Below are 21,064 nucleotides of genomic sequence, written 5' to 3'. Positions count from 1 at the left end.
ATTTAAGACTCAGACTGGCTCATATATTAGACTGATTGAAACTAAAACTAAATAATTTTAAACCAGTGATTAAAAATAAAACGGCGGCCCGCGAAAATTGTTTAAGAAGTTCGAAAGTTGGCCCGCGAGTACCTCCAGCCTGCCGACCCCTGTAATACGTAGTAATCTATATAGCAAGATAATTACGTCATAAAGATAAAAAACTGAGTTGTAACGTTCTGGTTTTTTATTTTTTTAAACTTTAGAAAAAAAAAACTGTTGTTAAATTGTAACTTTCTTTTCGATAATCCTTTATGTAAGTTCGGTTTGATACCTTTTGATATTTTTAATGTCTTTGTTTATGTATACTCTTTACTATTTTTTTTTACTTTTATTTATCAGTTTCGATTTACAGTATTTCCTTTATTATTTGCTTTTATTAGACCTTTTTTTTAATTGTTGGAACCGCAAAGATTTTGTCAATCTTGTTTAGAAAGATTTTTTTTTGGCTGTTATTTTTCATAGCTTGTCAAGTTAACTACCGTACAATACAATATGTTTTTATATAATAAAAGCATTTAGATTTTATTTAAAGACCAGTATTCAATAGTGTAATATTTGCACAATTTCTATAAATTTTGTACAAACTTGTTTAAAAAACTACAAGTAAAAAAAGTAAATAAACAATAGTATTACTAAGAATAATACAAAAATAAAAAGATATAACTAACTGTAGTTAAGTTGTAAGAAAAGATTATAATAAAAATTTGATAAGATATAAATTGTAATTTTAGATTAAACTTTACATTATATTATATTAAACAGTTTTATAAAAGTACTTTAGGCTGAAGAAATTAAAACTAGTTTAAACTTGCAACTACTATAGCAAAAAAATATTAACTTTGTGAACATTAACAATCAAAAATCAAAAAGTTGTGAAATATGGTTAACCAAAAACTTGTAAACATATAAACGATAAATAAATATGTAAATTAGTAAAGCAAGTTTTTATGTATTTAAAAACTACGGTGAAATTAAAAAAATGTATTTTTAATGAAAGATTACAAATTTATGTTAAATAAATGATCTATTATATATTTTTGAATTTAAGATCAAGATCTTACTTTAAAATTAAAACTCGGCAGGATATAAATTTTTTCAAATTAGGATTCGGAATAACTCGTTTAAGTTTTAACATTATCTTCGAGTTTTTATTTTTTTACCTTTTTACTTGCACATGAACTTATTTAAACAAAACTAAGACTTCTTATAATATAAGCGAAACTCTTTAAGTTACAAAACAAAAGATAAATTATATTTTTACTATATTTATTATTACTTTTCCTGTTTAAATGTATTCAAGAATATTGTTGCCAGTTTTTATAATTTCACACCTTAAAAATATTAAAATAACATTTGATATTACAAATATGTTTAAAATAATAGAAACAAGTAATATTACTTATCGTAAACTACAACATTTTAAATTATAATCTTAACTTTTTTTTTTCAAATAAAACTGTTAATGTTTTTTACAAAAAGTCTTTTATTAAAGGCCTCAGTTAAAATTAATATTCAATGTTAAAGTATTAGTAGATGTAAAACAGTAACTATCACTGGTATTTAAACAAAAACTTTTAACTTATAGAAATAAAACGGTAGAAAGTAGATAAACTATAAAATGACTAAAACGAAGAAATAAACTCATTTAAACCAAAAATAATTAGGTTAATTGATGTAAACACTTAGTAACTATTTTCTTCTCCAGTGCTTTCAAATTAGAATCGACGAAAAATTTTTATGATTTATTAGTTTTTATAGATATTTTACGCATAATTACGCAACTAAAGACATGATCAATTACATGCAATTGATACATTATTTCCTCAGAAGTCGTTCTGGTTGACTGACTTCTCATTACTCGACATACAAAATAATGGTTAAGCATGTGAAAATTGTAGGTTCAGTTAATTATAATTTCTTTAAAACTTAATAAATCAAAATTAACCATGAAGAAATTGTAAACATTTCAAAACACATATTTTACTTACATTATGAATTCTTTTTTTATTTAGAAAGCGAAATATAGTTCTACATTTAGTCAGTTCTTAACTTGATATAGTTAATTACTCTAATACAAACTAAATTAACAAGCACATTAAAGGTTACTCGTCTATAAAATACAGGTTAAGTAGAAAGTTATTAAGATTCTAAACTACCAGTTTTTTTCTTTTTATTTGGAATGAGTTTACAATTTTAGACAAAAAAAAGTTTTAAAATCCGTACTACTATTTCGAAAAAATTAACCAAGTCTAGATGAGCAAAAAATTAGCCTGAGTTTGAATACATAAAAAGGTTAAAATGATAATAAATGAAATAGTAACAACAATTTTTTTGATAAAACAAAAATATTTAAAGTCACAAAACTAGCCTGAATTTCGAGGACAATATCTAAATTCTAAATTAACCTGAATTTTCTAAAATGTTCAAACTAGACTGATTTGGTCAGTTTCATTTTATTTTTACTATTCTGAGTTATTTTGAGTGTGTGTCAACCGTGAGCACTTAAGTTCTTCAGTAGAAACATAATTAACAAGCAAATTGAAAGTATGTAAATTAGTATACTTATGTAAAGTTATACCTAATCTTAAAGTTCTTTTCTTATTACTATTACAATTGAAAAAACTCAATACATTGTTTAGAAGCATATGGTGTGTAACTGTAACCATTTAATAATCATATATATATATATATATGATATATATATTTACAAAGAACTCAATTTTTAGCAGAAAAAAGCAAAACTTGTAATAGAAAAAATAAACTTACAAAATAAAAACTAGTCGGAGTTTTCCTGAATTAGTAAACTATTCTGACTGTACTAGGTAGTCTAGACTTGTTACAACTCTATTTAAAGTTTTAAGTTACTTTAATTAAAATATGTTTCAAGTTTAAATAGATGTACTGTATGTTTATATTTGTATCACTTTTTACTAATTGAACACTGATTTTTCTAAGAACAGTATTGAAACTTGCCATATATCTTTTATGTTTTTCTTGTTAAATATAAAATATTTTGTTTTTATTTTAGTTTAATTGTTTGCTTTTTACTTAAGTTTCAAATTAATTGTTTTTATTTTTTTTTAATGTTGTGTTTTATTTTTTATACCCGTTTTGAAATGTCAATAAATGATGAAAGCTTTGAACAGTATTTTGGTTTATAATTTTTTTGGACAGATTCGTTCGAGCTCTAGTAGCAATTTTGAATTAAAATATAACTTAGTACAACTGTCTAAAATAAATGATAAATGGACTTTGTATTTGACCCCGGATACGGCTTATCTTGATTTCACGTTAATTATGATGGACCAGAAGGTCAACAATACTGGTTTTCTTCAAAGCAAAACACTTAAACGGCTGTTATTAAAACAAAAGTTAACTTTTCTTTTAAACGTTTTTGTTTATCATGTATATAAGTTTGCTGTTGTATTGTATTACTTTTTATTATTTGAATTTAGATTTTTTTAAGTATTATTATGCCAAATGTCTTTTATATTTTTGTTTGTTTACTACAATATAATTTGTTTTTATTTTAGCTTAATTGTTAGCTTTTTACTTATATTTTTATTGTATTGAAAAAAAAACCAAGTGAAACTGTTTAAAATGTTAGATAACTGAATTTTGTTTTGACCCCGGATAGGGCTTATTTTTAATTTTACAATAATATCAAAAACTTTAATTTTTAATCCTTTTTATGCTTGTAAGTATACCGCCGAACAATAAAACATACATTTTATCTTTCAATATCAATTATAAATGTAAAATTTTAATGCTTCTTTTAAGTTTAAAGCTCAGTTCTTTGTTTTGTTATCACACATAAAAAGTTTGTGGCTGTTTTCAGTTCCCAACAGCTTTTTGAAAACTATTATCTTAGTGCGTTGAAGTTAAATATAAAGTCTAGACTTCATCATAATCGCCATAATATCAACAGTATACAAATCTTAATGACTGTAAATTTACAGTTTTCTATAATTTCATTTCGTTATTGAACTCTGAAAAGTTAAACTTGATATAATAATTATTTTCATTAAACTGTATGTACAAAAATATTTTACAACAATTCTTAATATTAAATAATCGAGAAGTTTTGTTCTTTTTGTCAATATAACACAACGACTTGACCTTGTACAGTAAGTATTTCTGTAATTGGAACTGTTTATAACTTGCTTATGTCAAGCAAAACCAAAAAAAAAAAAGTTTTTGATATATTTTGTCAATGCATTAAAACTATTAGTAAAAGTTATAAGCCTAAATCCGTATATACAATAAAGGGTAGCGAAAAATCGCTTACATATTATTTTTATAAATTGAGCTTGTTCTTAACGGTGTGTGATAAAATAATATTTTCAGTGTTAACTTTCACTACGCACAACACGGTTAATTGAAACTGATTTGTATTTTAAACTTAAACAACCTAATATAAAACGGCCTATAACCTTTTTAAAGAGCTCTTTGTCAGTTAAGTATCCTATAGTAACTATTATACTAGCATTTTTACGTGTAAAAATGTAAACCTTTGTAGCTTAAGCATACATGTTTGTATACTTCTGCGTGTAATAAAAAAAATCAAAACGAAGCATCAACAAATTGAAAAATAATCAATTTATTAAAAAACACAGCATCTAATTCCATAACAAATTGTTAATTTAGTTCTACAAAATTTTCATAAAGTAGATGTTAGTACTAGACAACAACTATTCAAATTGTCATATTCCAAATAAAATATTTTGTAAGGATGTTTTATTGGCAAACATTATATAAAAATTAGTGTTTTTTTTAATCATTTGAAACATTGTACCGTAGTTTTTATTAGTATAATAGACATTTAAATTAGAAAAAGAAGTCAATTCTATCAAAGTTTTGTGGCTTATTTGAATAAGATCGTATGATTGTTAATAAAACTAACTGTTGTAGGGAGCACTGAAATACTTTCACTTTAAATCTTTTTTAAAATGTTAAAAAACAGATTAGTCAAACATTTTTTTGTGGTACACTATAAATTCTCAGTGATAGACTGTATTCAATTAATTTTTAACGTAGGAAACATAGCAAAAGCAGTCTACAGGAGTTATATGAGTAATATACACAGTTGTAATTCAAACGAATTGTATTTTTTATAATTATATTTCAGTACTTCAGATTATAGGTTATTGAAAGTTTGAAACATTTAAAACTTAAAATTATTATGATCATATAGTTGTTTGACGAAATACTATAAAATGCAGTTAAAGTTTTTTAGTTGTACTAACATGTAAATTATAAGCAGACTTTAAGCTAACAGAACACATTTGAACAAAAATAAGAAACATTTATAAGATTATTAAAACTAAATTATCTTCAAAAATTAAGATGTAAAGGTCAAACCACTTCGATCACCAGTTGACTGAGCTCAGCTATATTGAGCTTGTCTCACGGCATACATAATAAATGGGTTTTTTGAACGCCGGTTGATTTTGATCAGGTGGATTTTGATAGTATACCCTACCGGCATACGTAAATTCAAGCTTAAGCTCTTTTGCCGATGTTTTTATAAGCAAAAATTAAGATGCTCTCTTAATAATATGAGTGTTTCATAAAATAAGTTTTGGACCAAATAGACTAAAACTATAAAAAAAAGATAAACAGAAAAGTGAGTTTCTATAACTATTCTACAACTTGTTAACTTTCTTTTATTACAGATTAAATCAAAGTATAGTTTAATGAAGTAAACCTTATATTTAGTTTAATTCTACTTTTTGAATAAAAAATAATGCTAAATAGTATTTTAAACCAGTAAATTACTTTTTTTATGAAAGTATCTTTATTATAAATCTTTAAATAAATAGTAAAACTATTTATAGTTATACTGATAATATCTTATTCATTGTTTGTTCAGAATTGACTAAAAACTAAAAGTAATACAGTTAAGCTTATGTGAAAAAGTTAAACAAATTTATATAAAATTAAGAATATGAAACAATTTTTCAGAACTTGCATAGTTTATCACCTAACTTGATGTTTATTTAATAAAAATATAAAATACACTTCTTAGTAATGGAAAAAGCAGAAGAACTTATGTTTATTAATATAATAGCAATTAACGATAAAACATAAAGGATTTCAGAGTTCAAGTGATTATGATATGTATCTTGAAATCGTGTACTATTATAAAAATTTGTAGTAAAAAATTGAAAAAAGCTTTATAAAAATTTTTGAATTACAAGAAAGTATAGATCTTAATCGAATAATAAAATAAATAAATGATTATTAAATTAATTGTAAAAAGAATTAGTACAAATAAAATTAAATTCAAGATTAAAAGAAATACACTGATTAGTACTAATTTTTACAGGTTAAAGCAGTATAAAACGTACATAATTAATTGTAAGAAAATATTAAATGAAAAAAATTAAAAAGCAAAGTTTTACTGTAGTACATCTAAAATTTGTTAAAAAAAGTGCTTTTAACAAGATTATAAACTTAAATAAACTTTAGTTCGTTTAGTTTTTACTGTATTAATAAAGATATAATTTTATAATTTAAATTAGAAAAAATCATTAAATGGAGGTTGTATTTGAAAAAAAATAAAATGTATAAAGTTCTAGAAATTATTTTAGTTCAACAAAATAAATAAGACAATTTAAATTCCGAACCTAAAAATCTTAAAAAAATATCTAAGTGGTCACATCTCAAATAATTTATATAGTAAAAAAAATAAAAAAATGCTCTATATAGTCTAATTAATTAGACTATTATAAAATGAAAATTTAATAATTACTAAAAAATAATTTATTTTAGTGAGTTTTAAAACACATTTTAAAAGATAGTTTAAGTTAAAAAAAACTTTTGTAAGTTTAGCTAATAAAATTATTATGGTAAAATATTTAGGTTTTTAAGTTTTATGAAAAGAGATAATTAACAAAAACTCATAATTATTAAAGTTTCAAGAAATTGAATTGTCAGAAATTGAACAATCGTGCACCCAGTATTTCAAAACAAAAGATCTTAAAACTAACATACTTTTAACAGGTTTTTCTTTAAAAATCGTTTGGTTTTAGATGGTTGTTAAATTGTTCCCATATTTGACTTCTAATCAACAACTTTAGTAACATAAAATATATCATTCAAAATATAAAGCAATCCCAAGAAATGCTAGTTTGTTTGTGCACCAGTATACACTACAGTGTAGACATGTAGTCAGAAAAATTACAATAAAAAGTAAGTGAGAAAGAACTAATGAAATGCATAACGGTTTTTGCTTAAACTATCAAATCTAGTTGTTCATTATTATTCAAAAAAGAAAATGTTAGGATGCATTAAGGTTCTATCGACAGTTTTATCTAAAAACAGGGTTACCACTCTTTGAAGCAAAAAAAAATCCAGTCTGAGTTATATTAAATTAGCCTGAGTCAACAAGACTTTCTAAAACATTAAGAGTAAGTAACTGGGCATATATATTTTTGACCAATATTAAATACTTAAAAGTAAGCACAATAAGAAATGGATTTTATATCTGAAAGAAAGAACATAAAATCCAGCCTTTGATTAGAAAAAAAATCAAAACCATCTTAGTAATTTTGCTAAAAAACTACTAACAAGAATGAGTTTCTCAAATAACCTAAACAAGTTTAAAACTAGCCTGAATGTTTTTATTTAGTATAAAACTAGTCTGAGTGTGTAGCAACCCTAAAAAAACGCGTAGAATAAAAAAAATATCAGTATTTTTTACTTAACTATTAGCTTCATCTATTAAGCAATACAAATACATGTATTTTTCAACAAGTGTTTTGGAACGTTGATATACTTGCAATTATTTGTAGATGTATTGCAACTAAAATCTGAGTTTGTACTAAAAAATATAAGCTATATTAAAGTAAGGAATAAAAAACACTTAATGTCTTTCTCTCATAGTTTTTTTCTTTACACGTCTTTTAAGACGTCTTTTAACTCGCCTTTTAGTTCTAGAGTAGCTTTGTTGCCTAATAAAAAGTTCTCTGGAAAATGAATTTTCAGGCTTAACGAAATTCTGACACAATTTGTTACTTTTTCCATATTCACTTAATTGATAACCAGTCATAGAAACACCAGGAGGTTGGTAATAATTGTTTTTACTATTTTTCATATCAGAAATTTCTACTGGTTGGCTGGCTTCTAAGCATTCTCCAGCTACTCTATCTCTTTCATTGTTTAGTTTTTCCAACTGAATTGACATTTTTTCAGTACCAAACTCCTTTATTTTTCTCCACAAGGTGTCGTTAAAGTGATCGAATAATGTTGCGTCAGCCTCATTCCATCTGCGCACCTGAAAATATCAACTTTAATAAAAAAATATATTTTATAAAGAATAATCTGAATATTTTTTAGCATGAGCTTGAAATAAATGCTTAGAAATATTAACTTAAAATTATAAAAGTTTTATAGTAACCTTGGATAAAAAAAAAATAATATAGACTGAAACATTCAAATGATAACTTTTATTCTATACCACTGAGTTTAAGTTATTTAAGGTACAATTATTTTCATAGATATAAATCGCATACTTTTTCTCTTATCCTTTCCTCGTCTATAGGATCATGAGGAGTATGTTTCCTGGCGTTCAAAGTGAGACAAGCAAATTCTTCGATCGGCCAGCAGAGCAAGTCACTCAACAGCACCATTGATTCGTCGAAATAGTCGGACACCAGAATCAGGTCGAATATATTGTCGATTTCGGTGACAGCTTTTTTCACATACTCCTTATCGGCTTGTCTGTTAATAATTTAATAATAGTTACAACTAAAAACTAGTACTTTTATTTTTATTATTTCGAATTTATAAGTTCATATTTAAGTTAATTGTCAAAACTATATATCTATAGTTTATTAACTATTAACTTAATTTTATTCTACTTAATTGTCACCAAGATTACACTGGTACTAAGGTAATGTTTTACTGGTTAAAGATTTCCAGAACTTACTAGTAACACTTAAACAAATTTTTGAAGGATTTTCATTAAATTTATTTTTCAAATTTAAATTTTAATCAAATTAACTTTTTGAAGAAAAAAAATAAGAAGGTCTAAAATGTTTTTAAATGGTAGTTTTGAAACTTACACTAGATATGAGCAAAAAAAAAAAGGTCTGAGGTGTTTTATGAGAAATCTTGTTGGAGGAAGTCATAGCTTTTTAAATTTCTTTAAAAGGGGGCCTTTTGAAAAATGTTTGAAAAACCCTGCTGTAGAGGTTTCAACTTCTATTAACAGCAAAATTTTGTCAGTCAAATATACTATTTGCATTCAAAAAGCAGTTGCTTTTAAAAATGAAATTTTAATTTAATTAAATACATTTTAAAACAATAATCGTCACCTTAATACATTTAAAAACGAGTGTTTCTAACTTTAACATATGAGTGCAGGTACGTAGCTTGGCACGTTTCTACAAACCTGCAGCAACGTATATAAATGTGCTTTTGTTTAAATTTCTAATTTCAAAAGAAGGCCCTTCTTTCTTAGCTTTTTGTTTTCATTTATACTTAGTTTTGCCCTCCAGAGAGATAATTTTTAAATATAAACACGCTTTAGCACTTTAATTGTCTTAAAATTTAAACAGATTAAATACATCTAAATTATATACATTTATCTTATCTCAGATTTTGTTTATCAAAAAGCTCAGCATTGTATAAAAGATCTGCAAAATTCTAAAGCTTTAAAATTCAGTATATGCAACAAATTGTCTTTAATGTAGATGAGGTTCAAAGTAACACTAACAAAAAATAACTTTTGATTAAAGTCAAACTACTATCTAAGTTGAATGAGCAAGAATGAATCCCAGTGGTTGATACATATACAAAAAAGATAAACATTCAAAACAGTGATGATATTATTTTATGAAGTTTTATCAAGAAAGTTTGAATGTATAAACCTTTGTTTGAATAACTAATATCAATAAAAATACACAAATAGCTTTCAACATGAAAAACGAAATAAAAAATATAATAATTTGAGCATTGTTTTGAAAAAGATAAACAATCTACAGTTTTTTTTTAGTATTTAAGACTTTTATTTTCAATTTAAATTTGCATGTTATTTTCATGATTTTAAACATGTTTAGATAAAGTTTTAAATACAGTAATTAGCCTTTGTTAAAACAATACATTCTACTTGAGTATATTTTTCATCCCCTCTGTTTTTTCATCTTTATCTTGACAAGTTTTAAGATGGTTTACAGATTACATATAAATTTCAAATAAGCATTTTTTGTATTTTTCAGTTCATATTGGAAAATGTTTTATGCGTTTATTTTGATTTACTTCTGTAAACTTGGTAAATTATGTGTAGTTCTTAATAAATTTAGTTGTTTTACAGAATAATTTTTAAAGTAAATTATAAACTTATTTTTCTAAAGGTGTAGATAGTGAAAAATATTCTTTGAAGCTAAAATGCTTCTCACCCATTGGTAAGATTCTCAATGGCATAAGTAATGTCAGTCAAGAGAGTTGCCGCTTCTGAAGAAAATCTTCTTTAAGAAATTCAAATGTGCCCCTGCCACAGTTTTCCAGAACTTTCTGTTTTTACAGATTTTGCTGATCTTTTTGCTGTTTAGTTAATTTTTTTGCAAAAGATTTTGCTCCATGAAGATGGTATATAGTTTGTTTTATTTTATTTTTAAACATGAATGTATTTTAATTCTATCTTTTGGTTATACAAACATTGTAGAAAAGATATGTATTGTATCAGTTGTTTCATATTAGATTTAGAGTGGTTTAAAAATGTATTAAAGATTTATTGTTTTTTTTTTTGCTTGCTTACATATAACTCTTTGTTAACATATTTATTAGCTACCTTTTTACTTTATTTAACATGATTATTTAAATTTTTCTATTTTAGTTTAAATGTTTAAAAATTTGAGATGTAATGTTAAACAACTTAGTTGTAAATTTGCATTAAAATATACCAGTATACCATAGATGTTTTTGTGTCAAAACTTTATTCCGACTAACGGCGTTTCATTGCTCTCAAAAAAATTTAAGAACAGATCTTATATACCAGTATATATTTTTGATTCATGTTTTTTCCAGGTTGGGTCAAAGACTGTAAATATACTTTAAAAAAAGTTTTAGTAGAAACTTAAAGTTAGAAAGTTTTTTAAACACAAACAGATATGTATATTTTTTGTTAAATTATAAAAAGGATTTTTTATATTTATTTAAATTATTTATTTGTTTTTAAATTTAATTTTTTAAATATAAATTTTATATAAAAAAACTTTCTCTTTATTTTATTCCTTAAAAGTATGTGTTATAGTTTAAAAATATTATTTACTTAATTTCCGTTTTTATGTCTTTTAATGTTAAGTTTTGTTTAAAATTACTATAGGACTTGTAGTAAATTAATTTTAGTAAAAACGATTTAATTCTTTTTTAAAAGCTAAAAATGTTATGTTTAAAGAGCTAGAAATAACTTTAAAAAAAAAATGTACTTTCACATTTTCTTATTTTTTCTTTGATAATATTAAAATAATTTAATCTGAAAAAAAAAAAGTTTTAATGAAAATATTAAGATTGTAAAATTTAACGATATTTTTAAATGTGTTAAACTTTAAGATTGCATATTGCTTTTACTTTTAAATAAAATCCTCAAGTATTAAAATTTTTATCTGATAAAAGCAAAAAATAGTTAATAACTTCAGATTATTAAGTTATAAATTTCAATCCTAGCTAACTTATTTTTAAATAAAATTGTGATTATCTTATAATTATATTGAACAAAAGTTTATATGGGTTTTAACAAGTGGCAACACATGATGATGAATCATATGGGATGTCTAACAACGTAAGCTTTCTTGCAGACAAGTATTTCTTATACTTAACAATCAATTTATTTTTAAAGTTTTAACATAACTTCATACTTAAAAATAAAATAACAATAGAGGTAGTTTAAATTGCATTTTACCCCCAATGACATCATCACGAACACTTTTAAGATGTAAGTGAAAGAATTTTTTGATGAAAAAAAACTAAGGAGTCACATAACAACTGCTAAGTTAATATTTCTACGATGCCTGAGTTTGTTTAAAAATAAATAGACACAATAAAACACCAAACGTTGTTGTTATATTAATCTAATCAGAACTTAGACACCAATGTCACATACTGAGTTTTGTGGTTACACAACAATTCAAACCCTGACAATTCTAATTTCTGATGTTTTATTGAAAACATAAAAATGAGTTTAAATTTTCAGTAATTAAGCTTTGAAAATAAAATTACAATAATTTAAGTTTTCAGGGCTTAAATTATTTAAAAAAAAATAATAATGAGTAACTAATTTTATAAGCTTCAAAAAAATATTAATTTTAAACAACCAGATTTAGAAAACACATTTATAAAATCTAATTTAAAACTTAAACAGTACTCTTTCTTTATTAAACTAACACATGTTTCTGTATTTTAATAAGTTAGCCTTCTTTAACAGAGCTATGTAAAAAATTGTAAGGAAAGAAGAGAAGCTAAAGTAGAAGTGTATATATGTTTATCAAATATAAGAATAAATACTATAGATTTATTTTTATTTTTAATAAACACATATTCTTATTTTAAAAAACACATATACACACCTACTTTAGCTTCTATTCTTTCCTTACAGTATTTTTTTTTACAGAGACCCGTTGAACTGTGCTAACTTTTAAAAATAAAGAAACATGTGTTAGTGAAATAAAGAAAGAGTACTGTGAAAATTTGTTATTATCATATATTCCGGTGAACTTGTTTTTTTAGAATCTTTATAAGTAAACGATTAATTTTAATTCAAAAATTAAAAAAAAAACTTAAAATTTAGTTTTAGATATTTCAAAAATCTTGGAGCATACAATTCAATTTTTAAACAATGCAGTAAAAAGTAATACCCAAGTTACAAATGTTTAAGTCACTTGTTTCCAATAACTAAACATTTTAAACTAATTTTATTTAAATATAAACCTATAAATTAAAAAAAAAAAGAAATTAAGTATGAAATAATTTTAGTGTTATTTATTTCTTATTTGCTTTAAATAGTTATACTCAAAGTTAAATATATCAAGATTTAACTGTTTTAACATTTTCAATAATTAAACTTTATAGTTTTTAAATAAATAAACCTTTCTTATTTTAATGTTAAAACCTTTTTTGAGATATATAAGTTGAGGTTTTTAAAGCATACTTATTAATACGTATTTCAATAGAGTATATAAAACATCAACAAACCTTTTATTGTCAAATCCGAAGTCATATAGCATATGAGATCTGGTGAAGAATGAATATACTGATTTTGGAGATGTTTTTACATATTTTTCAGCGTTGTCATACCTGGTTTAATGATTATTTTAAATTTTGTTTTCATTTGTGCTGTCTATTAAGAAACATCTGTTTTTTTTAGTTTTACATCATGGAGTAAAAGTATTTTTCTATTTTTTCTTTATGTTCTAGTGATAGAAATTAAATAAATTGGAAACTTTTAAGTAATGTATAAAGTACAACAGGTTTAAATTTTTGTTTTTTAAAAATGTTAGGTTGTGCTAATTTTAAAGACAATGAACGTTCGTTCAAAATCCATAAAAACAAGAGTGTGCCAAAAAAACTTTTTTTCAAAAAATCCTTTCAATTTAAGTTTCTTTAAATTAGCTAAAATTTTAAACAAGGATTTTTTGTGATATTTCCTAAACTGAAAAAAGTTAAGTACTCAAAAGTCGCGTTTTTATAAGCACTCGAGTATAAATACTTAATTTAAAAGAGATGCTTATTAGTTTATAACAACTTAGAGCTTATAAAAGATGAATAAAAAAAATGAATAATATAGCAGTACAGTATTCTTGAAATTGATTTGCTTGTTTAAAAAACAAAAGCTAGTAGCGAAAGTGTTATGCTATATATTTATATTTATTGAAAATCGATACAAAAATTAACAAAAGATATATTTTTAATTATTTATAAAATCTCTATTATGTTTTAAAAACAGTTGGTTTATTCTCATACATTGGAAAAAATTTTATAACAAAGTAAGCTTAAATAACCATTTATAATTCTTTTAAACTATATCAAAATGTGAACATTTAAACTACATTTAATTAGTACAAAACTTTCTATTTAAGATTTTCACAGAACTATTTTCCATAAAAAATTAAATATAATGTGACAAGTTTTATAAAATTATTTTAAATTGTTGATGATTTTAAATAGGTTCATAAACTATTCGCTGCTGAATAATTATTATTTTGAATCGCATTTTTCTGGAATCAGTTTTAATTTTCCATATCAAAAGTATATTAACTAAATAAAAATAAAAAAAATTATCAAATACTATTCTTGAGTTTTAATTTTTTTTTTTTTTTAAACTTTTTACTGTTAAAAAAGCAAAATTTTAAAAAACTTTTAAGATCCATTAAAAAAAAGGGTGGGAAATAAATATAACACTTTTTTTATTTAAAAATTTAAAAAAAATTAATATCAAACCACACAAAAACAATTAGTTTTAATCAACACTTTACTTTTGACTAGATGAAACATTTTTAAACTTTTCTAACAAATTAACTTATATACCTTAAATATATTTATTTTTAGACGAATTTATTTTAGTTTTTACAACATTTTTAGTACCGAAATAAATTATAACTCTTTGAATAAAAAAAAATAAAGTAAAATATAAAACGATGATGTTAAACAAGATGAAATGTAGTTAAAATATGTAAAGTTTATCAAGAAACGTTACAAAGCTACTTGACCTATTGTGAGTTTTGCTCAATGTAAACATTCTTTTCTTTAACAACTTAACGTGTAATTTCGCGAAAACGAACATTCGAATAAAATTTTTAAATAGAGAAACGAGCAAGATTTGAATAAAGGCCTGATACGAGAAACTAAAACATTATCATTCCTTTAATATAAATTCGAAAGCAAGTCTTGTTGTGTGAAACCATTACTAGTAAATCAACCGTAAAATATTAGTATTGCTCGAAACATTTTTAGAAAACATTTCCGGACATATGAAAACATTAACTTGAATCAAGAAAAAATTACAGAAAACTTTAGCTAACAAAATCGAAATTAGTCTTTTGTTTTTAACAAAGTAAAACTTTACTTTGTAACTATTATACAAATTAGTATAAAAGCTGTAATTAGTTATTAATGAAACAAAACTTAAATCTAAATAATTTTAATTAGCTGTAAGCGGTATGATAATATAATTACATTGTAGAATTTTAGTTAAACAAATCATTCAGTATTATTATAAGCCATTTTTTTCCGATTACTAAGAAAGCACAAACTTACAATTTTCTCAAAACTATTTATAACTAGTTATTTTTTAATTTTTCAATATTACTAAATTTAGCTAAACAAACCAATATTGAACACAGTTATCGTTTTCTAAATAAATAAAAAATAAAGTAACCAAATAAAGTTTAGAAAAATAGTTTAATAGTATAAACATCAGTCTTTTATTTATGTTGTACTAAAAAAAATTAAATTTTTAATACACCTCTTCAATTATCATGGAAAATACAATTAAAACAGCACAATATAATGTTGATTAATTTTTCCATGATGATAATTTAGGAAAATGTTTGAATTTATAAAATTAGTTTATTTATGTAGTAGAAAATAAAAAAGAAGTTTTCATTTGTGATTGTTTCTTTAAGTTTATCGAAACAAAACTTATAAACATAAATTTAGATATATTAACTGTTGATATAACCAAGTATTTAATCATAGTTGTGTAGTAATATGAAATAATTTAGCTCTAAATATTTTCAAGATATCTCGTTTATGTGGTAATTTATACTTTTTATTTGATGTTTAAGTTTAATAAAATATTTTTTTATGCATTCTTGTGGTATCTTTTTTAAATCAGTTTCCTGTTGAAAATGCTTACAACTTTTTTGTTATTTCGGTTATAAACAAAATATCTTTAAATGAACTTTAATTGTAGGAAATGCTTATTTAACAAGCATATTTATTTTTCGCAGTTGCATAATTCTTATTTGCACTGGTTTGTTTTTTTTTTTTTTTTTATGTATTGGTATTTGAACAACTTTTTTCCGGTGTATCGCTTTAATAAAAGATTTAACAAAACACATACCGTAATAAATAATCTAAAAAAAGTATTTATAAGCAAAACACTTAAAATTTAAAAGAATATAAAATGACATATTAATTTAGTGTAAACTTTGAACTTCTAATTAACCAAAAGCTAGAACTAAATTACTGCTCAAGTTAAATTTTGTTAAATACAAAATCTTACTAAAGTGAACTAATGGTAAAATATTACAATAATAAAACTAAGCTTATAAAAATAATTAGAAAACCTTAATTATAAACAATTTAGTAAGATATTTAGAAAGTCTAGTCTGATAAGGGCACCTTTTCTGTTAATATTAACATGGTTTTAAAGATTGTATACATAAAATTTTGAGAAAATGTAGCTGGAAAAAGTTCTCATCCTTGAAGTTACTGACACACTCCTGATTGTTTATCAAGTGATAGTCAATTATAGAAAAATCTTAGGTTTTTTAAATAAACCCTTAATAATTTTTTTAGGATTTTTAGCACATGCTGATCAATCCGTAAGTGAAACCTTTGAGACGTTTTTCCACGAAGTCACTACCACAGTGACATTCAAATTTATGATTGATCAGAATGACTTTTTTTGGTGGGAAGATCGTCGTTGTAAATTCCACTTAGAGATTAATAATTCCACTTAGAATAGAGACCAATTTGTAAACTAAATAATTCTTAACCTTACAAGGCCAAAAACTTAGTTTACTTCTTTAAAAAAAGTTCTTAGAAAATTCCTCAGAAATATTACTGAGGTAAATAAGTTTTAAATAAACGGGAAACTTGCGGAAGGCAAATCATTTTAAACGCTATTTATGTTCTTGATCTTCTAATAACTTTTGATGCTGAGTTCTATAGAAAACCAAGAGATGTAAAAGTTAATAAAAGAAATGATTTCAACTTGCCCTCAGTATAGCAATGAGAAGAAAAAAACTAAACTAAAATTCAAGCAACATATTCAGTTTTTGTGTAATTTGCTTATCCCTGTACTGTATATTTGAGTGTTAATTTTTAAATCAAATAGCATGGCTAATTATTGTAGCAAAAAGCTGCATGGAACATATGTATTACAACTTTTTTAATTTCATACTTTGAATATAGTTATTTAAAAGTGGGCTCAGTTAAAATCGATTTAATTAATTTTCTTTGTATATAATGTATATATATATATATATATATATATATATATGTATATTAAAAAAACTAAATTCAAAATAATAGAACATAAATTTTATTCCAACTTCAAAATTTCCAACTTCAGTATATTGTTATACAACTAAAATATATTAAAATATCTAGTGTAAAAAAACATCTATTATTTTCAAATATGGTAAATATTTTTTCAATCTAATTACACAGTTTTCCTAATAAAAGATGTAGGATTTTAAAGCTTATATGCTATTAAAAACTAATTTAACGCTTTTATATAGTTAAATGTTTCTTAAACACGTAAAGAGATTTTTTAGCATGAATTTCTATAATTATTTTATTAAATATCTTCAAGAACAAACCATTTTTCAATGGACTCATTGTTTGCAATTCTTTTAAAGGCAGGTACAATAGGTCTGAAGTATTTAATAGAAGATCTGTATAAAGAAAGTGGTTCTCTCACACTGGAAACCCACAATGAATCATCAGGCATTAACTGTTTAATACGTTGGTGATGAAATCTCGTATGATGACACAAAATGTTGGCTGTAAAAATGTTATTGTACATACCTTTGTAATTCGAAACATTTTTAAATTTTTTAAGCTATAAAAAAACTTTTGGTAACTAAATAACAAATCTAAATTATAACATGACTAGAATCTAAAAACAGTTATTTAAAAAACATTAAAATTAAATATTAAAACTATGCTTTTAAAACCAAACTTTTTACTAGTCATTAGTTTATTAAACCATGCAACAAATAATATATATAATAGTTTACCTATAAATTGTTTTGAAAAATTAAAATGAACTTTTTTACTAGTAACATTAGATAAAATAAGTATTAGCAAATACATATAAAATACTATATAAGAATTTTATTTTGTATGAAGTTTACTAAGTACTAAAATATTCTTAATATAGAATATTTTTAAATTTAAAATTTTGTGGGAACCTTTGTTATTCATTGTGCGAGGCGCAGTAAAATATCCAGGATATCCAAAATCATGGTCATTTGGAGGCCTCAACACAATCCATTTCTCCTTCCACGCTTTTCTCATTAACACGTTCTGTTTTTAAGTTTATAAATAAGCAGAATGTACGTGTTTTCAGTTTTTGCTGCTTTTTGGACAATAATCAATTTAAAACTTTAATAAAAATAGCAATAAAGAATATATATTTTCTACTTTTGGATAATACTAGCAATGATAAACACATATAAGCTTTTGTAAGACTTTGAGTATTCTTTATCTTTAGATTTTAAATGGTTCGAAAATATAAACATTCTACTACTTATATAAATATAGAAATTAATATAATTAGGTAAACCAAATCAACTTTCAGAACTCATTAATAGATACAATTTAATAATTTTCTATTTAAGAAAAAAATACTTTAAAACTATATGAACCTGAACTGCACTGCTGGCCGTCTTATGAGTTTTCAAATATACCAAGTTTTTTCTTGGTGCACATTTTTCACTGTTTGAATTTTCAATCAACTGATCTTTAACATTTTCCGTTACTTCATTTTTGTCAACTATTACATCTTTTAATACTTTTTCACTAAGGACATTATCTGGAATATCAGTGTGTTCTTTATTAATTTTTTCTTTACTACTTTCATTATGTATAACTTGATCATTTTCAAAACTTTTATTTTCATCTTTTATTTCTTATTTTTTGCTACCAGCAGACTCACTTTTTACTTACTCCATTAGTTTATTAAAATACATTTACATTTTATATACAACTGATTTAAATAAGTGTAATATATTTTACAAAACTTCTTCATAAGTACTTTCTATATTAAGTGTTTTAATTTTAAATATAAAAATACTATCAGTTAAGAAAATCAAGCGTTTTTTTATTGCAATATTATACTTAGGATATTTAAGATTTTAATTATAAAATAATGTTTAATTAAAAATACAGTTCTTTTATTATGTTTATACAACTTTTTTTCTAATATTTAGTATTTTTCTAATGTTTGTACAAATTTTAAAATTTTTGTTTTAAAGTTTAAAAATTCAAATGCTAGAAATCTTTAAAATATCAGTTATCAATGATGGTTTGTAACTAGAAGTTAAAAAGAAACAAGTTGAGTTGAATAAAACAATTAAAACTTTTCAAATCTTCAATTAATTTTCTATGTTGATACAATAGCACATTTTAAAAATTGATCTAACTGTGTAAATAACTTGAAATATATAAATGTTGCTAACTTTATTAAATTAAAAACTGTTATGATTAACATTTTATTAAAGTTAACAAGAATTTTAAAACTTTTAAAATAAGTAGACAACTAATTATTAAATGAAACTGATTTTTATATAATATTAACATACTTACTTTCACTACTTTTCTCTTCAGTCTTTACTTTAAGATTTGTGTCTTCAGCTTTTTGTACAACAAAATTTCTGTTAAATTCTAAATTTGTTTAACTGAAAATGTGCAATGAAATTTGTGTTAAATTTTATTGTACAACTAATATTTAATTTTTAGATATTTATATAAATTGTAGGATGATAGTACATGAATAAAATACAACAAGTTTTTATTAATCTTACATATATGTTGATACAAAAATATGAGAAAAATTTTTACTTAGTTATACTTATTATAATAAATCAATCCAATATTAAAAGTAGTGATGTACCGGACTCACTATCCGGGTGCGGGTTCGGCCGGATATTGCCATTTTTGTCTGATATCCGAATCCGGCCGGATTCTAATTTGAAAAAAAGTCCGGATCCAGTTCCGGCCAGATTCTAATTTGAAAAAAAGTCCGGATCCGGATCTGGCCGGATTCTAAATTTAAAAAAAAGTCTGATCCGGGTCCGGCCGGACCTGAAATTGCGGGTCCTATACATCACTAATTAAAAGATAAAATATGTCTATGTTTAAAAATATTTTTTTAAACATTCCAAGTTATTTTAACTACTCTGAGAATACAAAAAGCTCAACCTTGATTGTATTACAGTTTTTGTATAAAACATTTTGCTTGTTTTGAAAAGTGATTTTTACAGAATAAACATTTAAGTTTATAATAGTGTTGGTACTTAATTTTTGGTTACTTTTTGATATACAGAAAAAGTATCTTTACTTTATATTAAACTGATATTCCCTCTTTAACGTTATACAGAATATTAATTAATTTTCAAAGTAGCTTATAAATTATAACAGAGTTTTCTAGTTCATATACTACAAGACTATTAATAAAAAACAAAACTATTTATTTTAATACATCTTAAAGGTTATTAGTTTATTCAAGTCAAAAAAAAGTTTTATTGCATATAAATATTTTTTAATTTTTTAAAGAATGTTACTAGTATACATAATATGAAAAGGTTTTAATAAAACTTAATGAGAAGTTTTTTTATTTTTTTATGAAGCTAACTTAAAAAACAAAACATCTAAATTTAAAACAGTAGTTAATTTTTTAGTACTAAAAATTGTAATAATTTACTAAAAATCAATTTAAAACTCACATTCTGCTCATTTCCTTTAAATTCAGTTCACTATAATTACTGTAGACTAGAAATAGTATTAATAAAACCACCAGACCTAGGAAGGTTCTTATAAATAACTTTTTCATGTTTTTTTCTTTTTCCTTAATCATGTAGAAGGTTTAAGCTTAAATTTTTGTTATTTATTTCATATCTGTAGTATTCTAAAATCATGAATTACTAGTAAAACAATTTGATTAAAAAGTATCTAACAACTATCTTAAAGTCAGTATTATATTATACAAAAAATATTATACTGTTTTGAAAAAAATTTCTTAACTGTTCAAAATATAGATTTAATCCTTTGCTAACTGAACATCCTAGTG

At 23.4% G+C, this 21,064-nt stretch overlaps 1 protein-coding gene across 1 annotated transcript; it reads right to left on the bottom strand.

Annotated features, from left to right (window-relative positions):
* Nucleotides 1-6,557: 6,557 nt before the first annotated feature.
* LOC145842185 (galactosylceramide sulfotransferase-like) lies at nt 6,558-20,890 on the bottom strand. Its single transcript, XM_082949585.1, has 8 exons — nt 20,721-20,890; nt 19,582-19,649; nt 18,642-18,808; nt 18,186-18,300; nt 17,592-17,775; nt 13,237-13,338; nt 8,559-8,766; nt 6,558-8,320 (listed from the first exon to the last, which is right to left on the bottom strand). The coding sequence occupies exons 1-8, from the start codon at nt 20,849-20,851 to the stop codon at nt 7,910-7,912; spliced, it is 1,386 nt and encodes a 461-aa protein (XP_082805711.1). The 5' UTR covers nt 20,852-20,890; the 3' UTR covers nt 6,558-7,909.
* Nucleotides 20,891-21,064: the final 174 nt, after the last annotated feature.

Source organism: Thalia democratica, chromosome 8 (genome assembly GCF_965202585.1).
Source record: "Thalia democratica chromosome 8, ktThaDemo2.hap1.1, whole genome shotgun sequence".
Taxonomy (NCBI): Eukaryota; Metazoa; Chordata; class Thaliacea; order Salpida; family Salpidae; genus Thalia; species Thalia democratica.
The sequence above is the reverse complement of the archived record's forward strand: the minus strand, read 5'-3'. Positions and strand labels throughout refer to the sequence as shown.